This window comes from Choloepus didactylus, chromosome 10 (genome assembly GCF_015220235.1).
Source record: "Choloepus didactylus isolate mChoDid1 chromosome 10, mChoDid1.pri, whole genome shotgun sequence".
NCBI classification, from domain to species: domain Eukaryota; kingdom Metazoa; phylum Chordata; class Mammalia; order Pilosa; family Megalonychidae; genus Choloepus; species Choloepus didactylus.
This window is the reverse complement of record NC_051316.1, coordinates 68,242,644-68,263,039: the sequence shown is the minus strand read 5'-3', so window position 1 is coordinate 68,263,039 and position 20,396 is coordinate 68,242,644. Positions and strand designations below refer to the sequence as shown.

The 20,396-nt window shown below is 42.1% G+C and overlaps 1 protein-coding gene and 1 pseudogene across 2 annotated transcripts in view; both read right to left on the bottom strand.

The window, feature by feature from the left end:
* The window catches only part of ACER2 (alkaline ceramidase 2), a 46,193-nt gene extending 26,820 nt beyond the window's left edge, over positions 1–19,373 (bottom strand). The window contains exons 1-3 of one of the 2 annotated variants that reach the window (XM_037797426.1): positions 19,170–19,373; positions 10,021–10,135; positions 9,163–9,304 (exon numbers count right to left, since the gene is read on the bottom strand). In XM_037797426.1, the coding sequence (XP_037653354.1) occupies positions 9,163–9,304; positions 10,021–10,135; positions 19,170–19,277 (365 nt within the window). In that variant the 5' untranslated portion in view covers positions 19,278–19,373. The remainder of the gene's footprint in view (positions 1–9,162; positions 9,305–10,020; positions 10,136–19,169) is intronic. The other variant, XM_037797425.1, reaches the window with a different exon arrangement.
* Positions 2,945–5,361, bottom strand: LOC119504845 (annotated as a pseudogene).
* Positions 19,374–20,396: the final 1,023 nt, after the last annotated feature.

Here is a 20,396-nt window from a genome sequence, read left to right as displayed (position 1 = left end):
GTGACCACCAAAAATATGCCCACAGGTTTTCTTTTGAAGAATGGAAATGTCACTGGTTAAGATCCACCACTTAAAACTACCTTTTGGGAACTAAAACAGAACCTCTTTAAAACAACTAGTGCCTGATATTCAGAGTATGCCTGCCTTTGGTCATGGAAGGAACTCCAGGGGGCTGGCCAACCCTGTCATTTTGTAAGTAAGGAACTAAAGCCCAGAGAATCGTAGATTCTGGCCCCAAGTCATTCAGCAAGTTCATGCGAGAACAGGCCTGGCAGACCCCAGCCTGCTCCCTTGCTATTCAGGATTCATACCATACTCAACACCAAAACAGGAAACTGATGATAAATCAGGGGCTGTCCCTAGATTTTGCAGAGGCAAAATTGTAAAAAGCATAGCATGAGAAGTATTCCTTAAGAAATGAGTACAATTAAGAACTCAGTTCTCTTGTACTTGTTTCCTCAAAACAAAAATGTCTCATTAGCTGAGTGTATGTCCTGGAGATTCTTAGGACATTCTAGACAAGGTGAAAGAAAGCCCATTTTTTTAAACCCACAAATTACATTTGCATAATGAACCTTAATAATTTCCCCACTGTTCTGGAATCCTCATCTTCAAATCCCCTTTAACTAATCATAGTAACTGCTGGCACTTACTGAGTCCTTACTAGGTACAAGGCACTGTGCTATATACTTTATATGATTTTCCCTTTTATTCTAATCCCATGAGGTAGATAATTTTATCATCTCCAATTTTCAGATAAGCAAAATGGGGTCCCAGAGCTTTAAAAAAAATGGACTGGCATTCAAACCAATGCCATTTAGTTACCACACTTTACTGCTGCTTCTCTAAAAATCTCACACTAGAACTATTCTCTAATATGCTTTTAGAAATATCCCATCAAAGTCTAAATCACACACACACAAAAGGAGATAAATGTTAGTTATCTGGTAAGTTCAGGGAACTAATCCAGGTGATCTTGGCCAACAGATCTCTGATTTTACCTAAGTTCTTCAGTCTGGCCTACCACTTCCTCTGCAGAACTGCCACCCGTCCTCATGTCATGGGTGGTAAAGCCCCCATTGGTTTTCTTGCCCTGTCACTGGAAAATTGAAGACGGGCAAGTAGAGTTAAGTCCTTATTTACAGTGGCCTCTTTTTCCCATAACATGCACTTTTTTTTTTCTTTTGCTCATAAAAATTTTCAATGCCCAGCCTCTCCTTCAATTCACATCCATTTCTCAGAAATCCTAGGCAACGTGTACCATGCCACCAGGACATAGCTAAGCCTGATCGAGTGCTTCCGGTGTTGCTGGGCATTCTGCTAAGTGGTCTGCAGGGCTCATATCACAAGGACCCTGGGGTAAGTTACACAGTTTGCAAGCAGTGAAGCTGGGATTTACACAGTCTCCAGTATACATAAGGACTGCTTCAAAGGAATCACCCCATTCTCAGTACAGAATGGTCACATCTTCCCCAAGAAAAGCTGCATGGGGGTAGAAAAGTCCCAAATAGTCACAGGCATGTCAGTTTCACAATATGTTTTCATCATTAAAATTGGTAAGCTTTAATTACAAGAGCTATTGCCCCCATTTTCTTTGCTTCCACTTGTAACATTCCCTAACTCCCAGCTCAAAGAAATAAGAAAAAGGTTCTTTATAATGAATACATTTAAAACTGTCACTTGAATTTCAATCCAGGCCTCCAGAGTGTCACAAACATATGACACCTTTATTCCTATGTTTTCATCTTCTCACTCAGATCCCAGGACTTGATAGGTATCAGATCTAAAAGAAAAGTGGTTTCTGAGAACCTAACACACACCAGGCTCAGGAACAGGACAGGGGCAACTGATGGGCACCTTGTGAAACCATAAGAAAAGCCAAAAGGTAAATAGCTTGGTTTTCAGGTAGAGGCAAAAAGTCCCTGCCAGCAAAACCAGCCCCTGGCCCTGCCTTGTGGCCTCTGCCTTCCCCACCTCACAGGGTCTCTGGTCGTCTCCCATCACTCTCCTGAAGCTGAACCAGGAAGCAAAACAAGACTGTAAGTTGGGGCAGCCTTAAAGCAAACTGGCCACATTTAAAAAATTTATGCCTTTTTTTTTAGGGAAGTTGTAGGTTGACAGAAAAATCATGCATAAAATACAGGGTTCCCATACACCTTCTGCGCTGGTTTGGATATATTATGTCCCCCACAAAAGTCATGATCTTTTAACCCAATCTTGTTGGGTGGAACCTATTGATTGTTTCCATGGAGATGTGACTTACCCAACTGTGGGTGATATCTCTGATTAAATTATTTCCATGGAGATGTGGCCCTGCCCATTCAGGGTTGATCTTAATTAGTTCACTGGAGTATTTAAGAGAGAAGCAAATAGCCGACATACTTCCAGATGCTTGCAGATGCTTGGAGATGCAGACAGAAGGACATTTGGAGATGCTAAGTTAAGAGATGAAGCCCTGAGTTTGCCCGAGTAGCTAAGAGGACTCCCAGATGCTTAGAGAGAAAGCCACTGGAATCAGAAGCTGAAAGCAATGCAACCCGGGAGCAAAGGACCAGCAGACGCCAGTCACGTGACTTCCCAGCTAACAGAGGTGTTCCAGACATCATCAGCCATTCTTCAGTGAAGGTATCATCTTGTTGATGCCTTAGTTTGGACACTTAGAACTGTAAACTTGTAACTTAATAAATCCCCTTTATAAAAGCCAATCCATTTCTGGTATTTTGCGTAATGGCAGCATTAGCAAACAGGAACACCATCCTATTACTAACCCCTTTCATTGGTGTGGTATACTTGTTACAACTGATGAAAGCACAGTTTCATAATTATACAATTAACTATAGTCCACTGTTTACCTTCGGGTTCATTGTTTGTGCTGTGAAGTCCCATGGAATTTTTTTTTTTTTTTCAAGTTTAAAAATACGTAGTACATGTTTGTTACAATTGGTTATGATGGAACATGGAGCTCAGTGTCCATCTGGGCACTAAGGTTCAGCTCTGAAGGCTCCACACAGCAAATGGATCAGCCTCTCATGGTAACTGCTTCCTTCTCACTGGAGCCAGAGCTGATGCAGCCCCCTCTTCTTAAGATCCTATGGAAGAGGTTTCTCTCTGGTCTGGCAACTAATGGTCGACACATTTTCTCTTTTCCGTCTAACGGCAACTCTTCACAGTCATTTTCATTAATGTCATAGAAACAACAGGATTCAATCATCTCATTCTGCCAGGGGATGCAGACAGAACCCATAACAAATTGAGCACAAAAATCATCATCTGTGTTATCCAGGTAGTCTTCTTCCACATCAGAGAACTCCTCAATATCCAAGATATCCTTACAATACACTGCATGAGGGTCAGGAGAGAAAGGGGTATCTACATATTTGTTTCCAGACTCTTGAAGTTAATGTCCTTGAAAACAGGATGCTGTTTTACCTCAGCTGCGCCAGATCCTTGGCAGCCCAATCGTTCCTTTGGATCTTTGGTAGGTAGCATCCTGCCAATGGATTTGGCATCCTAGGAAAACTTCTCAGAGTACTCTTCAGAGTCCACCACTCTCCGGTTGACCTCCTCCCATTTTACTTTCTCTTTGAATTTTCTGAATGGAGAATGTCTCAGAATCATTTCATATACCAGACAGCCAAGTCCCCACCAATCAGGACTAAATGTACAGTGTTCATTACTGAGCACTTCCAGAGCTATATAGCTGACCGTCCCAACTCTTTCTCAGACCCTCCCCTCTTCTGGGATCTCCACAGCTAAACCGAGAAACAAAATCCAGATATGTCCATGGTCGTCGAAGAGAATGTTCTCAGGCTTTAAGTCCCTGTATACAGTTTTTCCCTCTGTAAACCTTCCAAGCCACAGCATAGCTCTGCAGCATAGAAAACAGCTCTCTGCCCATCAAAGCCAGGACTGCCCATGTCATAAACGTGAAACTTCAAATCCCCTCCATTCATAAAGGTTAACACTAAGCACAAGAAATCTTTAGTTTCACGCATGTAGGCTAAACTAACTACGAATCTACTATGTACTTTTTCTAAGAGTCTTTTTCCTTTAGAGCCATAACTTCACATTTCCTCTTCTTTATTTTTTTTTTTCCTAGCTTTTTACAGTCATACAGTTTTCTTGTAACTCATACTTGGCAGGCACATACCTCTCCAAATTCACCTTTTCCTAGAACTCTGTAACGTCTAAGTGTGTTTTTTGTTACTGATTGCCTTTCTAGCCATTCTCACTGTAAAAACTAAGAAAAATATGTACATCTTTGGTATTCTTCAAATGGATCTCCACTTAAATATTTATGGACAATTCCAGTGCATTCCTCAAAGATTTCATTGAAAGGATTCTGCTCCAGGCTCTTGTTACATTCCTTCAAAATATTCTGAAGTGTTTCTGGTAAATGGGCTTCAGCTCTCCTACTACAGGAGAATGTTTTAAGATTACCAATCCGTAATTTCTTCAGTCCTCATGAGCTGCTACTTCATATTCTGCCACTGCATCCAAGAAGTTAATGCACCATTTTAGATGAACTTTTCTATCACAGAATTGTCTGAAGAGAAGTCTTCCTACTGGCTGCTTTTCACAAAGACTGTTGTAATTCTTTTCAATGGAATGTCGAAGTTTATGGCACTGGCTGACAGGAGGAAGCTTCAGCATCTCCCTCCATTTTTCACTATGACGCCTCGATCTCCCTGGCCCGCTACTGCCGCTGTCGCCACCTCCATGGTCACCGGGCCCAGTGAGGAGCAGAGGCCTGGGCTGCAGGCTACACCTCCGTGGCGGGACCCGCAGTGGGTCCTGGGGAGACGGTCCGCGGCTGTGGCCGCCACTGCTGCCACCCTGGCCACTGCCGCCACGCAGCCACTGCTGCCATTAGTGTCACCGCTGTCGCCGTGGTCAGGGGGCCTCCGGGGCCACCCGGCCCGCCAGCGGGGGCGCGGGGATGGCGCGGGGTATGAGTCCCACGGATTTTTTTTTTTTTTAATTATTCTAGTAATATATATACAACCTAAAATTTTAAAGCATACTTTCTCTACTGGACTAGAGGGCCACAGGGAGCTAGAGCACCACGTTTCATCTAAGACCAGAAATGCCTTCCTTTCACTTCGACTTGTAATCAGTTAGTGCTCACATGTGCTGTCTCAATCTCGGGCTCTCTCGTTTTCTTTGATAAATATTCTCAAGGTTCTTCTTTCTGCCAGGTTATACTCATGATACTATTTAATTCAAATCCTGCTTTACAAGATGAAGACTGTCCAACTACTCAATATGAAGCACATTTTCTCCCTAATCTTTTAAAAATAAAATTTTACTATTAAAAATTAACATGTGCTAACATTGTAAATGTAATTAACACCACTGAATTATATATCTGAATGTGGCTAAAGGGAGAAATTTTAGGTTGTATTTATGTTACTAAAATAAAAATTAAAAAAAATTAACACATGCTCTTTGTAAAAAAATTTCAAAGAACAGAGATTAAAGGTACAAGTGGAATCTCTCTGCCACTCCAATTCCCAAGAGCAGCCAATGACAGTAGTTTGGTGTACTAATCCTTCGAGGCATTTTTATGCATTAAAAAAAAAAGCATTTACTTAAAAAAGAGTTTAATTCATCCATTTTTAAATTAGGATATTAAATATACAGTTCTGCAATGTGCTTTTTGCAGCAGAATTTTTCATGGACACTCCTCCACCTCAGTCCAGGGAAATCATCCTTACTCTTAAATAGCTATAGAGCTCCTGCTCCTTTTCTCCCTGGGTACACAAAACTTGCTTTTTTTTCTTTCGAGTATTTCACATTTTTTTTTTTTTTAATTGTGGTTAACATTTAGATAAAACCAAATTTACCACTTTAACCATTTTTAAGTATGCACCTCAATGTCATTAATTATATTCACGATGCTGTTCCCCCATCACCACCATCCATTACCAGGACTTTTTCATAACCCCAAAGAGAAATTCTGTACATATTAAGCAATAATTCTTGATCCCCCCACCCCTACCTCAGCCCCTACTTTATGTTTCTTTGAATTTTCTTATTCTTCAGAATTTCATATAAGGAGAATCATACAATATTTATCCTTTTGTTTCTGACTTATTTCATTTAACATAATGCCTTCAAGATCCATCCATGCAATAGCATGTATCAGAACTTCATTCCTTTTTAAGGCTGAATAATATCCACTTTTATATATACTACATTTTGTTTATCCATCTCTTGATGGACACTTTGGGTAGTTTCCACATTTTGGCTATTGTGAGTAATACTGCTATGAACTTTGGTATACAAGTATCTATTTGAGTTCCTGTTTTTATTTCTTTTGGGTATGTACCTAAAAGTGGGACTGCTGGGTCATGTGGTAATTCTGTTTAACTTTTTGAGGAATTGCCAAACTGTTTTCCAGAGTTGGTTGTACCATTTTACTTTCCCACCAACAAAGAAGGAGGGTTCCAATTTCTCTGCATCCTTGTCAATACTTGTTATTTTCTTTTTTTTTTTTTCCTTAGTAATAGTCATTCTGTGGGTGTGAAGTGGTATCACATTATGGTTTGACTTGCATTTACCTAATGACTAACGATGCTGAGTTATCTTCTCATGTGCTTATTGGCCATTTGTGTATCTTCTTTGGAGAAGTGACTATTCAAGTCCTTTACCCATTTTTAAATTGGGTTGTCACACTTTTGTTGTTGAGTTGTAGTTTTTTATATATACTGGATCCTGGACCCTTATCATATATATGATTTGCAACTATTTTCTCTCTTTCTGTGGGTAATCACAGCCAGCTTTTGAGTCCATATTCTTAGATTATTTATCCACATATATATTCTGACAGAACACAGTATCCTGTGGAGAAATACATAGGGAATAAGTTCAGGAATGTTTGTCCTATTTATTAGGCTCACTCTCCTCTGTTTTTTCAGATCATACTGGCCAAAATCACTATATTTATTTTTGGGTCAGGAAGTACCCAAACAAGTAGCCACATCAATCAAAAGAGAATGGCCATCCCACATGAAATACCCGCATCTGCCCCCCACCTCCACACACTCCTCCCTAATGCTCCTCCTTCTCAGCCTGGCACCACCACTCACCTGACGTCAGACCAAAGACTGTGGAGTCACCCCTGATGCAACTATTATTCTCACACCCCTCATCTAGTCCATCAGTAAATAGTATTGATAACACCTTCAAAATTAACCCAAATTCATCCCCCTCTACTGCTTCTACTTTTGTCCAAGCATCATCATCTCTTGTTTGGATTATCACTACCACAGTCTCCCAGCTGTTACCTGCTTCCTCTCTTGCCCCTTACAGTCCATTAACTACAGCGGTCATAGTACAAATCACATCAATTCAACCCTTGCCCAATGTTGCAAAATGCTGCCATTATGCAAAATAACAGAAATGGACTGGCTTTTACAAAGAGGATTTATTATAATCTGAAGGCCCTGAAAATGTCCAAATGAAGGCATCAATCAACACAAGTATACCTTCACCGAAGGAAGGCCAATGGCGTCCACAAAACCTCTGCAGCTGGGAAGACACATGGCTGGCATCTGCTGATCCCAGGTTGTGTTCCAGCTTCTCTCTCAGCTCTCATGCATTCTTCAAAATGTTGCTCTTGGAGCATTTTGTCCTCTCTTAGCTTCTCCAGAGCAAACACTAGGCTAGCATCTCCAAAGTGTCAGCGAAAGTCTGCTCCGTCTCCAAAATGTCTCTCTCAGCTGCTCTCCAAAATGTCACTCTCAGCTGCTCTGAGCTCCTTCTCTCTGTGAACTCTTTTATAGGACTCCAGTGATTAAATCAAGACCTACCCTGAATGGGCAGGGCCCATATCTCCATGGAAATTATCCAATCAAATGTTTCACTCACAGTTTATTGAGTCACATCTCCAAGGAAACACTCAATCAAAGAATTCCAACCTAATCAACACTAATACCTCTGCCCAGAAGACTGCATTAAAGAACATGGTGTTTTGGGGGACATAATACATCCAAACTGGCACACCCAAATTCACCAAACATTTCCCATAACATTTACAATAAACTCCTATAGCCTCACTTGGCCTACAGAGCCCCACACAGTGGCCCCTGCCTGCCTTTCCCTCCTCCTCTCCCATGAGTCACCTGGCACTCACTTGCTTTAGCTACACAAGTCTCCTTGTTATGCCTGAAACATGCCTCACACATTCCCACCTCAGGGCCTTTGCACCTGCTCTGCCTGGGTTGCCCTTCCACCAAATATTAAAAGGACTCATCCCCTGACTTCATTTGATCTTTATTCAAATGTGACCTCTTCGGAAAGGATTTCCCTGACCCAGCTCTCTAAACTGACACCCTGGACCACCACAATCTCCTTACCTGCTTCACTTTCCATCATACCACTCATCAGTACTTAGCATTATGTTATTAATTTGTTTGTCTGTTGATTTAAGTCCCCACAATTTAAGTATAAGCTCATTGGAGGTAGAGAGGGACTCTGATGTTTTGTTTACTGCTATATCACAATGCCTAGGAAAATGTATAGAAAATAGTAAGTTTTCAAACAAAAATACTTACTTTTATATTTTATATATTAATAACTATATAATCATAATACAACAGATATTAAAATGTGCCCCTTTCTGAAATTCTGGGTTTCCAGCTTGAAGATACGTGTGTGTGTGTGTGTGTATGTGTGTGTGTGTGTGTGTGTGTGTGTGTGTCTCATCAGAAGTAAAAACAAAGCAATTTGGAAACTAAAGTATCTATAGCTCTAAGAACCAGTTCCTCAGTGTGGATTCTACTTCAGACAAAAAACTGATGGAGCTGGATTGGACTCAAGGAAATGTTCTAGCAGAAGATCAAAGTAATTTAACTACCATCCAACAACTTTTCCCCCATTAAAAATCTCTCCACTCTTCCTAATATCAGATAAGACAGACACTTGGCTTTTCGTGCCTAATGTCATATGTATTCTTCCGTAAGCATATTAAAATTCCTTCTTTTATCTGTCAGTTTATTTATACTGTCAGATCATAATGAATTAGTGGATATTAAGCCAGCGTATAATAAGCCCATCATTAGACTGGGATCAAATGTATGCTATTTTTCTTGATATATACATGATTATATCGGACACTCCATCCAAAGGCAAATGCAAAAATATTTGGCATAAGCTTACCTGTCATTCCGAAAGATCTTTGGTAGATACCTTCTGGGGAACCACATAGCCAGAGCACACATCAGAACCCAAAGAATTGCAAGTTCATCAAGCATCTGACCCAGGAAACTAAGGGTTGCATGGAAGTAGACGGATCCAATTCCTAGAATCAATTACAAACCAATAGAAAAGGTCACCAAAGAAGTACAGACTCACAAATTCAACACACTGTTTAAGGATAGCCCTTTCAACAATCCCTATCACCATCAACAGATCGTTCTACCACTCTGAAATAGAAACTGAAAGGAGAAATTCAAACCACTGAGCATGCAGACTCCAAGTCCAGAAAGAAAATTTCAATTAGGGCCCAAATATCAGAACATCAGAAATTTAATAAGCCTACAGTTAAATATACTCTGTCTCCATCCCATGAAACTTCATGGGAATAGACAGTATATAAAAGTCAAGAATTCCCAACCTACATGTGAGAGGAAATGGGAAGTATACAAGTAATTCCCAGAACAATGATGGATCAAACATCAAGGACTTTTTAAATTTTATCTTAAGTCCACTTACAAACTACAGACTCACCGGAGTTCGATTATTTCGCATGACTTTCTTCAGAAGTTCTTAGAAAATTGCACTGGCACACAACCAATTCCCAAATGTAATTAAGTGATAGTTACAGCCAACCTTTGTTATCAAGCCAGCATTCAAAAACATCTTTCATTTGGCATCAAGCAAGGGAGAAAAAAAAAAAAGTTCGCCAAGACGTCAGAGTGGCTTTGGTTTACAAAACATAATGTTCAAAGGGGACAGGAAGTGTGAGGAATTCCATTTCCTCCCGTTCAGTCCATGCTCACAAACTAATCCACTTACCCACTACAACCAAAAGAGTCCATATTAAATAGATGCCACTGTTGAAGCATGTTGCATACTGACGAAATAAGCACATGCAGATGGGCGGCAAAACAAAAAACAAGATGTTGCTGATCTGTGGGGGAAAATGTAAAACAAAAAGATGCGTATTAAGTAAAAGGGTAAAAAATAAAGCAGCTTATTCCAAACGTATCCTCTGCAAATTGGGATGGTTGTGGCCATACATCTTGTTTAAGCTGTTGTACATTTTTTGACTGCAGATACACAACCAGGAAAAGTTAAAGCTTCTTAAGCGACCAGTTGGGAGCTCCTCTTTGATCCCAGGAACAGCCATAACACTGCAATCTATGAAAGCTGCACAGGCTCCTCTCTTATTAAAAAGAACCAACTCCTCCCATTTTTTTTCTGCACAGACTAATTACGAAGCATTTCAATTTACTTAGGTTTTGAAGTCCAGGGTGAATTTCACACTTACAGCACATCTGTCTCAATTTGAACTAGCCACATTTCACAGGCTCGAGAGCCACAATGTGGCTAGTGACTATCATATTGAACAGCACAGCTCTAGAACCTCCCCCTCTAATGAGAGTGGTGGTGGGTTTTTTAGGGGGGGTCATAGCCAGCTTTTTTCTCTTAAGTCATTTTTTTAATCATTGAGGTAAAATTCACATAACATAAAATTAACCATTTTAAAGTGCACAATTTCAGTGGTATTTAGTACATTCACAATATTGTGCAACCATCACCTCTTACTACTTTCAAAACATTTTCATCACATCAAAAGAAAACCCTGTACCCAGTAAGGAGTTACTCCCCATTCTCCCTTACCCACTCCCTGATAACCACTAATCTGCTTCCTTTCCTGTGCCAGTTTGAAACTGTTATGGACCCCAGGAGAGCCATGAACTGTTAATACAATCTTGTGGGGTGGAACCTTTTGATTGGATGTTTAATGTGACCCACTCAACTGTTGGTGAGAACTCTGATGAAATTATTTCCATGGAGGTGTGGACCCTGCCCATTCAAGTGGGGTCTGGATTAGTTCACTGGAATACTGAAGATAGTTCAAGAGCTGATACAGATGCTGACACCTGGAGATGCAGACAGAAGGATGTTTGGAGATGCTAAGTTAATAGATGAAGCCCAGAGTTTGCGCCAAAGAAGCTAAGAGAGGACCCCCAGATGCTTAGAGAGAAATGCCCTGGGAGAAAGAAGCAAGGATGCACAGGAGCTGAGAGAGAGGAATGAAGACAGAAGCCCAAAGACATTTTGGAGAAAGCCATTTTGAAACACAACCCCTGGGAGCAAAGGACCAGCAGACACTAGCCACATGCCTTCCCAGATGACAGAGGTGTTCCGGACACCATCAGCCTTTCTTCAGTGAAAGTGTCCTCTTGTTGATGCCTTAGTTTGGACACTTTTATGGCCTCAGGACTGTAAATTCGTAACTGAATAAATCCCCTTATAAAAGACAATCCATTTCTGGTATTTTGCATAATGGCAGCATTAGCAAAAACATTCCCCTTCCAGGTTTTTTCTTTCAAAGTTCACCATGTATCAGTACTTCATTCCTTGTTATGCTGAATATTCCATTGGATGGATATATCACATTTTGTGTATCCATTTATCAGCTGACGGACTGCTGTGAACAGTGCTAGTATGAACGTTCATGTGCAAGTTTTTGTTTGAGCACCTATTTGCAATTCTTTGGGGTATATACCTGGAAGTATAATTGCTGGGTCATAAGGTAATTCAACATTTAACTTTCTAAAAACTACCAAACTGCTTTCTGCATTGGCTGCACCATTTTACATTCCTACCAACAATGCGCAATAGTTTCAGTTTCTCAACATCCTTGCCAGTACTTGTTATTTTCAGATTTTCACAGCTGTCCTAGAAGGCATGAAGTGGGTAGGGGCATTCAGCTTTTTAAGTCTCATCTGTAATTGTCGAGTGAGGAGCTCCTGGTAAAGGGCTCTGTGCAGCCACTAAGGAAGTGTGCAGAATGTGAAGAGAACAGCTGAGTCCAAATGAGCAACACCAATGGTGATGAGGCTGGGGAGGAGGAGGGTGGGGGAAAAAAAAAGACTAAAAAACCTTTCACAGGTAGGAGGATGAGGCAGATGAAGCCCAGAAAGCCAAGGAGGCAGGGGGCTTTCAGAAGAAAGGAGTGGTCACCCATGTTGGACACTATCGAAAGGTTATCTCTGAGGCCTCAAAGAAACCGTGAGAGTGGTCACCTGAAGGGAACCGAAAGTGAAGGAGGGCAGGAATAGAAAGGCTTTACCAGACCCAAGAAATCACACTGGAGCAACAACTAAACAAATAAAATATGTCAGCAAACTGCAGTTCTTGAAACATAGTGCAGATAAGAATTGGCAACCTCAGTAGCAAACACATGTCTCTATCACCACCTGGGAACTGTGTCTGGGGTGACACAGTTTTTAGACAAAGACAGGGTGGGAGAGAAATAAAACCAGGGAGGAGAACAAGATCCTTTGTCAGAGGCAGGGTGGGAGCTGGGTCACTGCTTTTGGTTAAAATCTAGGGTTGAAATCCCTAGTGGCTCTGCATTATTTTTGAAAAATTCTTGACAAATCTAGTTGGTCCACTCAGAAGGGGATCTTTTTTTCTCTTTCCCACCTAGGAGCCTTATAAGCTAATGGTGACCTGGGTGGGAAAATGGATAAACTGTCTCAGCTTTCCCAGGTGGTATACAGGTCTCAAGTCTTGGGAATATGGGCAATTCTCATCTACTAAGAAGCAAGGAAGGAGGATGCAGGATAAGGGTCGAAGTACTATATAAGTAGAAGGCCATTATTTATTTACTATCACTGACTTTAACTTTCTGTGGAATCATTTAAAGAATCAGAGATCTTTAAGAGTTAAAATGAGGGACATTAAAGCTCATCCCTGGTATTGCAAAGGGATATAGGTGAGGGTGCAAGAAGGCTCCAAGGTTGGCAAAGTCAGAGAGGCAATCCGCCACAGCACCCAGGCCCCAGCATTGCGCCAGCCAACTCTTGGCCTCATGCCCCTTCTGCTGCCCCACACTAATTTTTGTTTCCAACCCATCCAACCACATTCTGACAGTCTTGAATGACTTCCTCAGTCGGCATCTAAAAATTCTGAACTGCCTCACACACAGTGCACATAAAACCCGATACATGATTTAAATGTGGCTTACCTTTTGTTCAACACAGAAGAAGAAAGAAGAGGAGGTGATGAGGTAGAAGGAGGAAAAAAATGAAATTGTTATACCATGGGTAACTTAAAACCTGACCTGAAGGATCATATACGTGAATGTGTTCTCCTTATTAAAGGGTTACAGACAAAGCTGAAGTCTCCTTTCTATCCTCCCCTCAGACTTAACCATGTTCTCAGATTCATAGTCATCAAGTCCTTTCCTTTTATGTGAATATATAGATATACATCCATAGAAAACACACATATTGTAGTACTATCATTCTGCAACTTCCTTTTCTCATTCAACAATATGCCTTGAAAACCTTTTCATCTTAGTTCATACAGATTTATCTCACTTGCTGTATTGCTACAAATGGAGGCAGTTTATTTAGCAATTTCCCTATGGGAATTTTCAGTCCCACCTACAAGGTTGGGCAATATAATATATTTTGTTTTTTACCCCAGTACATCCTTATTGCCTTAAATCCTCAACTTCCGTTGCTTCAGCCAAGTACAATTATCCACTGCCAAGGTGCCCCCCAAATAGCTCTATCGATTTATATTACCCCCAGTTATGTACACATTAATCACTTTTAAATGTATTTATACATTATTCACAAAAGCATGAAGCAGTTTATTTCATCTGCAATAAAGTTATGATGCTTCAAACTTTACTTCTAAAATGCACATGTCAGAGAGCTAAAGTTAGAAGAACCTTTTTAGCATATGCTCCCCCAAAACACCGAAATCATTATTGCTTCTGCATAGCCCATTTACTGCTAGCCTCCACTGCCCCTTTTAAAGATGTCACCATAGGAAAAGAACAAGACATATTAGAGACAGATGATCCCCGAGGCAAAAAGAGGAAGAAGCTCCAAAAGAAATACAGTAAAGCAAGGAGTGACAGTGAAGAGACAGACTCAATGGCTTCACCTCTGCTAGGAAATGAAACTTCTCAATTTGTGTGGGTTACTAGAGTTGAAGAATAATTCAGCCAAGGTGTATTTTTTTAAGTTTACTGGAAGATATCCTTGGAAATAGGTTTGATTAATGCCTGCTGAACAGATTTTTCTTTTCATTATAAAGAAACCACAATCCAGCAATTCCACTCATAGGTATATACCCCAAAGAACCGAAAACCAGCCACACTAACAGCTACTTGTACACCGATGTTCACAACAGCATTACTGATGGTTGCTAAAAGGTGAGAACAATCCAGGAGTCCATCAACAGATGAATGGATAAATAAAATGTGGTATATGCATACAATAGAATACTTTTCAATGATAAAAAGGAATTAAGTTCTGATACATGCTGGAACATGAGGAACCTTGAAGACATTATGCTAAGAGAAATTAGCCATACACAAATTTTCCATGATTCCACTTACATGAAATATCTAAAATAGGCAAATTCATAGAAAGTAGTTTAGAGGTTACCAGGGGCTGGGGGAGTTATTGCTTAATAGGCACAGACTTTTTGTTTGGGGTCATGAAAAACTTGTGGTAATGGATGGTGGTGACAGTAGTACAACGTTGTAAATGTAATTAATACCCCTGAATTGTACACTTACAAATAGTTAAAATGGCAAATTGCATGTTATATATGGTTATTACAATAAAAATGTTTTAAGAAAGAAGAAAATTTTAAAATATATTAATAACTTCTTCAGGTATTTTTTCATTCTATGAATTCCTCTGTAACGATTGTTCCACACTCACGAACTCAATGCAATCTCATCCTGATGCATCTGACTGTGCACTTTCCCAGACAGAGGGTAAATTTTGATAAAGCAACAGGCTGTAAATTTTCTGAATTGTAGGTTCACAAGCAGCTAAGGAGCCTTACCTTGGCTGAGTAGATTGTCTGTGCATCTTAACTGTACACAGTATCTTAACCATCCATTCCACAGCTCCCCTCTTTTCTCCTTTAGAATTCAGTCCTACTCTGGCCACCTCTCTGAAGTGGGCTGAACAACTGTCTGGTTTGTCTGGGGCTGAGGGCATTCCCGGGGCCTAGGACTTTCAGTTTCAAAACTAGGAAAGTCCCAGGCAAACCAGGACAAGCTGGTCACTCTCCTTAGAAGCTTTCTTAAAAATGCCAACCCTCCTCAATATATCAACGCCACCTGGAGTACTGACAGTGCCCTATTGTACACACCTTATTTATAGCCCTCATGTCCCAGATGATGGTTTCCCAGTCTGGACTCTGTGACAGGCACATAATAGATGCCCAGTAAATGCATAGATAGATAGATAGATAGATAGATAGATAGATAGATAGATAGACAGACAGACAGATAGACAGACAGACAGATAGGCAGATAGATAGATAGGCAGGCAGACAGAATTATGATCTACAGATAGCGGGATGTGAATTTTAGCACAGAAAGCAAATTCTACTCTCCTTAGCTTAGAGATTTGGAGTTGGGGAAAACGACAGATCATGGGCTGATTTTACACATATATTTTGCTACAAGACTTCTTTTTCAGTACCAGTTGACTTCCTTCTGTCCCCCTGAGTCCACTGCCCAGCAACAGGGTCCCAAAGGCCAAACCCAACTTTTCTCCAAAGTGGGTAGGTCTGGAGTCTCTCTCCAGACTAGGGCCTTAAAACTTACAACATGAAAAGGAATTCAATTAAATAAAACTTCTATGTAGAGAAAAGAAAAAAAAAAACAGTAGAAAATGTACGCAGGTAAAAGGCTGTGAATAGACATGACACGTTCTTGGAACAGATATCTGGGTTTGGCTAATCCAAGGGAAGATGACAAGACTTGAGGCAACAGAAATTTGCAGGACACAAAAGCAAAATGCTTTGTACATCCAAACATTGTCAGTGGGAGTGTAAATCAGTGTACTCTCTTTGGTGTGCCATTTAGCAATAAATATCAACATTTAAAGTGATCATTCTCCTCAACACAGCAATTCCCTATTCAGGATTAGTACTTGCAAAAGTACCAGATGTATGTATGAGGATATTTATTGCATCACTATTCAGAATAGCAAAATGAAAACAAAACAAACGGACATTGCCTTAAATGTCTATCAACAAGGGATTGATATGATTGAATGATATATTCTATCCATTCAATCGAATACTGTATAGATACTATAAAGAAGGTAGCATTATATGAGCCAATATGGGAATATCTCCAGGATACACTGAATGAAAAAAGCAAAGTTCAGAAGAGTTTGTACAGTATAATCCTAATTGAGTTAAAAAAAAAAAAAAAACTTAAAGGAAGTCTGTGCACAATACACACATATTTTACACACTCACAGACATATATACGTGTGCTTTTTCACATGCTTAGAAAATTCTGGAAAGACACAAAAGAAAGGTATTTTTCTCTTTATAACTTCCATGCTCTGAATTTTTTACCATAAGCATATTACTACTTTTATAATAATAATAACAAAAAGCTACTTTAAACAAACTTTTTTGCATATCAAACATCATGGGTTTTATCCTATAGACAGAATGGCCCTGATGCAGAAATTTTAAGTTAAATAATGACTGGATAATAAATACCTATATTATCCCAAATAAATTAATCTAAAGTAGCCACAGTGGCACTTACATCTTCAAGAGAGGTATCTTGATAGAGTGAGATGGGCCAAGTTTAACCCCAGCTCTGCCATCTTCTTGACCTTTGGCAAGGAACATCATCTGTTTAGGCCCCAATTTCTTCCTCTGTCAAATGGATATAATACATAGTACTAACTTCCTAGCATTAGGACGCTACTGCACATAGCAAATAATTAATGGTAGCCATTAGTAACTGAAGTTGTAGAAGTGATGTGTCACCTCCAAGGCCCATTATGAAGGAACTAAATTCCTCTCCCAGTCTTCTCCAGATTTAACATCTTCAATTCCTTTAACTTTTTCTCAAAATTGATAATGATTATCGGTGTTCTATAAAATGGATAATTACACCTGCTGTATTGTCATAGGATTTAATGAGATGCTTATCACCAAGTAATATTTCACTGTCTTCCTCAATAAGTCTAAGACAAGCTTGGTATGTCTTGTGATAAGCATCAAATCATAACCAGGGCCAAGGGAACAGAGGGGAGGAAATGATTTCTGTTAAACTCTTTGGACCTACACTCAACAAAGATGATCAGCTACTTTTCTCAGACTTTCAACTCTTGGGTTTCCCAGAGAAAATTTTGTGATTTACAAGTATTCCAAGGAAAAAGGTTTTGTCAGGCTGACCAGCCAAGCTAATTAGCCATAGACACTGCAGTTGAAGATCAACAGTTCATTTCTAAAAAAGACTTTGGCATTCATTGCATAATAGCAACAACGAGACTAGAGTAAAAGTAAAGACAAAATAAACTCTTTCCCCTCATCTGGGTCTTCTCAAGGCAGGAACCAAGCAGCCAAACACTAACTTTTGGGGCCAAAATAACCAGACTTGACTCTCTGCACTTTGGGCTCCACAGATACCCTTGCTGAGTGTGTTAGAACCTGTCACTCCTTCCTTAATTCTGGTGAAATTCTCGGTATTTTACTGTATTCTCCACTTACAAACGGAGAAACTGAATTACCACTGGTGTTTCTCCTTGTTGGGAGTCAGATGGATCAAGTTCTAACCCCAGCTCAACCATCCTCTCTGTGTGCACCTGTCTACACCTGATAGCATCCTCCTCAGGAGGCTGTACATGGGTGAAATGCAGCCACCTCCACTAACTGCTTCTTCCACAGTATAGACAGGCAGTAGATGTATTCTTGAGAAATTAACCTGGTCATAAAGGAGAAGCAGGAGTGTGCCTGTGTGTGTGGCAGGCAGTGTGGATTTCAGCCCTGAGAGAGAAAGTCAAGATTTGGATTCTGGTCCCAACCATATCAGAAAAGTGGGCAGGTCAACTCCCCTCTCAAGCCTACTTTCCTCCTCCTACAAATGACAGGACTGGACTGGATCATCTGAGGTCCGTTCAGGGAATAAGCACCTGGGTCATGACAAGGATATTCCCTCAGCAAATCTAAGAGGGAAAATCCTACATAACAACCTAAAATCCACAATGACTCTTAAACCAACAGTTCCTGTTTTCCATGTTACACCAGTGAAAAGATAAGCCACAGAAATGACCCTGCAAAGTTTTACATTCAGTACTAGAATCCTGAGCCACCAACACAGTGAAAAGAAGAGGTATTTCCTCTGCCAGCTGCAACCTTCCCTCCCACAAAGACTAAAAACACAGAGGATTCTGCAGTGGATAAGGTCCTGCCTTTTCACATCCAGGGACCCAGGCAAGTCCAGAAAACACACCAATAACCACTCCCAAACTTCCCTTTTACTCTCCAGACTTAAAAACTGGAGAGAGCGCTGGCCTGGGGGAGCTCCCTGGGGCTGGAGTGAGGCTGAGGCTGGGTGTTCAGGGTAAGAAAATAAGAACTTGTGGTAATTAACTTCATTCTAGCCAAAAATAACTCGACCTATTATTAGTGTCTTCATGGGGGAGGGGCATGTCAGCGTGGTGGTGGCTGGCCGGGCCCCTGAGACCTGCCGGGGTCTTTCCCTTTCCCCGGACTCTGACAGCAGTTCAGGGCAAAAAGCGCACAATGCGACCCAAGTGCGTCACGCCATACAGATCCTAGGGGAGGAAAAGAGTTGTTCTGGCGGGTTCACCGCCACCAGCTGATCCAAATTGGGACAATGGCCTGGCCTGGACCTCTAATTCCGAGAGGGGTGAGGACCAAACAAGACAATAGGGCCATCAGAAGGAAATGACAGGAGGAGGAGAATGAGCCCAGATGTCGGGAATAGGGACAGGAGAGGACAGACGGAGAACTGGGAGGAGAGCACAGGAGAGAGGGCGTGGATCGGCTCCGGCCTGGAGAGAGAATGCCCCAGCTACACGCACGGACCCACGTCCAGCTTCCAAGCGCGGCGGCGCGTGGGGACAGCTCCCTCCCACCAGCCCGCCTGCCATCCCCACTCCCGCGCCCCGCACCGTGTTGTAGAACTCGGCGATGGCAGGCACGATGGTGTAGTTGTCCTCGCACCAGTCCACCTCCGAGCTGCCCGCCCGCAGTTGGTCCCACCAGTGCGGGACGCCCATGGCCGCTCTGGGGCATTGGGACAGCTGCTCTCGGAACGAAGAGCCCAGAGCGGCTGCAGAAGGTAACCTGCTGCGGCGGCGGCTTTATGCACTTCGGCGGTCGCCGCCGGATGTGGCACTTCCCCAGCCCGCCTCCCCGCGCTCTGCTCCGCCTGTTGGACGTGATCGGCTCGCAGACCTCTCCTCCGGCTCCGCCCCCTGGGCGAGCACGCGGCCGCGCGCCGGCCACGCCCACTCTGGGGTCGGATCCGCGGGGGAGGGGCCCGGGAAGGCGGGGACTCGGTTCTCCGCGGGGACCCTGCTCCCCAGTCCGCGGCAAATGATCGTGCCCCACTTGCCTACACCCGCTTCCCCGTCTCAGACTCGCAGGTGCCCCCCTATTGACCAAAGAGCGCCAAAGCTCGCCTGGCAAAAATCAAATAAGGAGAAAACCAGGTGGATCCATTCCCCTTAGGATTCCGGGAGAGTTTACACCGAGTTGGCTGGGGCCGCGCTTGGGGCACCAGCAACGACTCCCAAGAAAGACCCTCAGTCCCTCCCAAGTCGGGAGGTGCTTGTTTGACTCGACTCCCTGCTGTCGTCTCGGTGCGGGAAGAACCCGCCCACTGCCCGGCGGCCCATTTCTGCAGTTTCGAGTACGTTCTTTCAATCTAATCTACGCGAGGACTTAAACATAGGGTCAAACTTCAGCTTTCCCAACCCGCAGAGGATGCAGTGCGGCAGGTATGATATCTCCAGGACATCCAAGTGCGAGAGAACATCGCACGCATAGAGCACTGTGCCAGGTGCTGTTTGACCCCTTTCCACGTATCACGCATTTAATCCTCCCAGCGGGATCCTGTGAGGTGGATACCTAGTAGGTGGCAGAGCCAGAATTCAAATTCAGTTAGGATAACCTCAGATCTGTTCAAACCACTTTGCTTTGCTGCTGTAACTATTTTAGTTTCTAAGTCAAATCCAGTCTGGTCCATGTTACTGCAAAGGAGATGCTAGGCCTGCTTATAAATTGTGCCTAAGTGTCTCCTCCTGAATGCCTCTTTGTTGCACAGATGTGGCCTTCTCTCTCTCTCTAGCTAAGCCAACTTGGCAGGTGAAATCACTGCCCCTGCCCCCTACCTG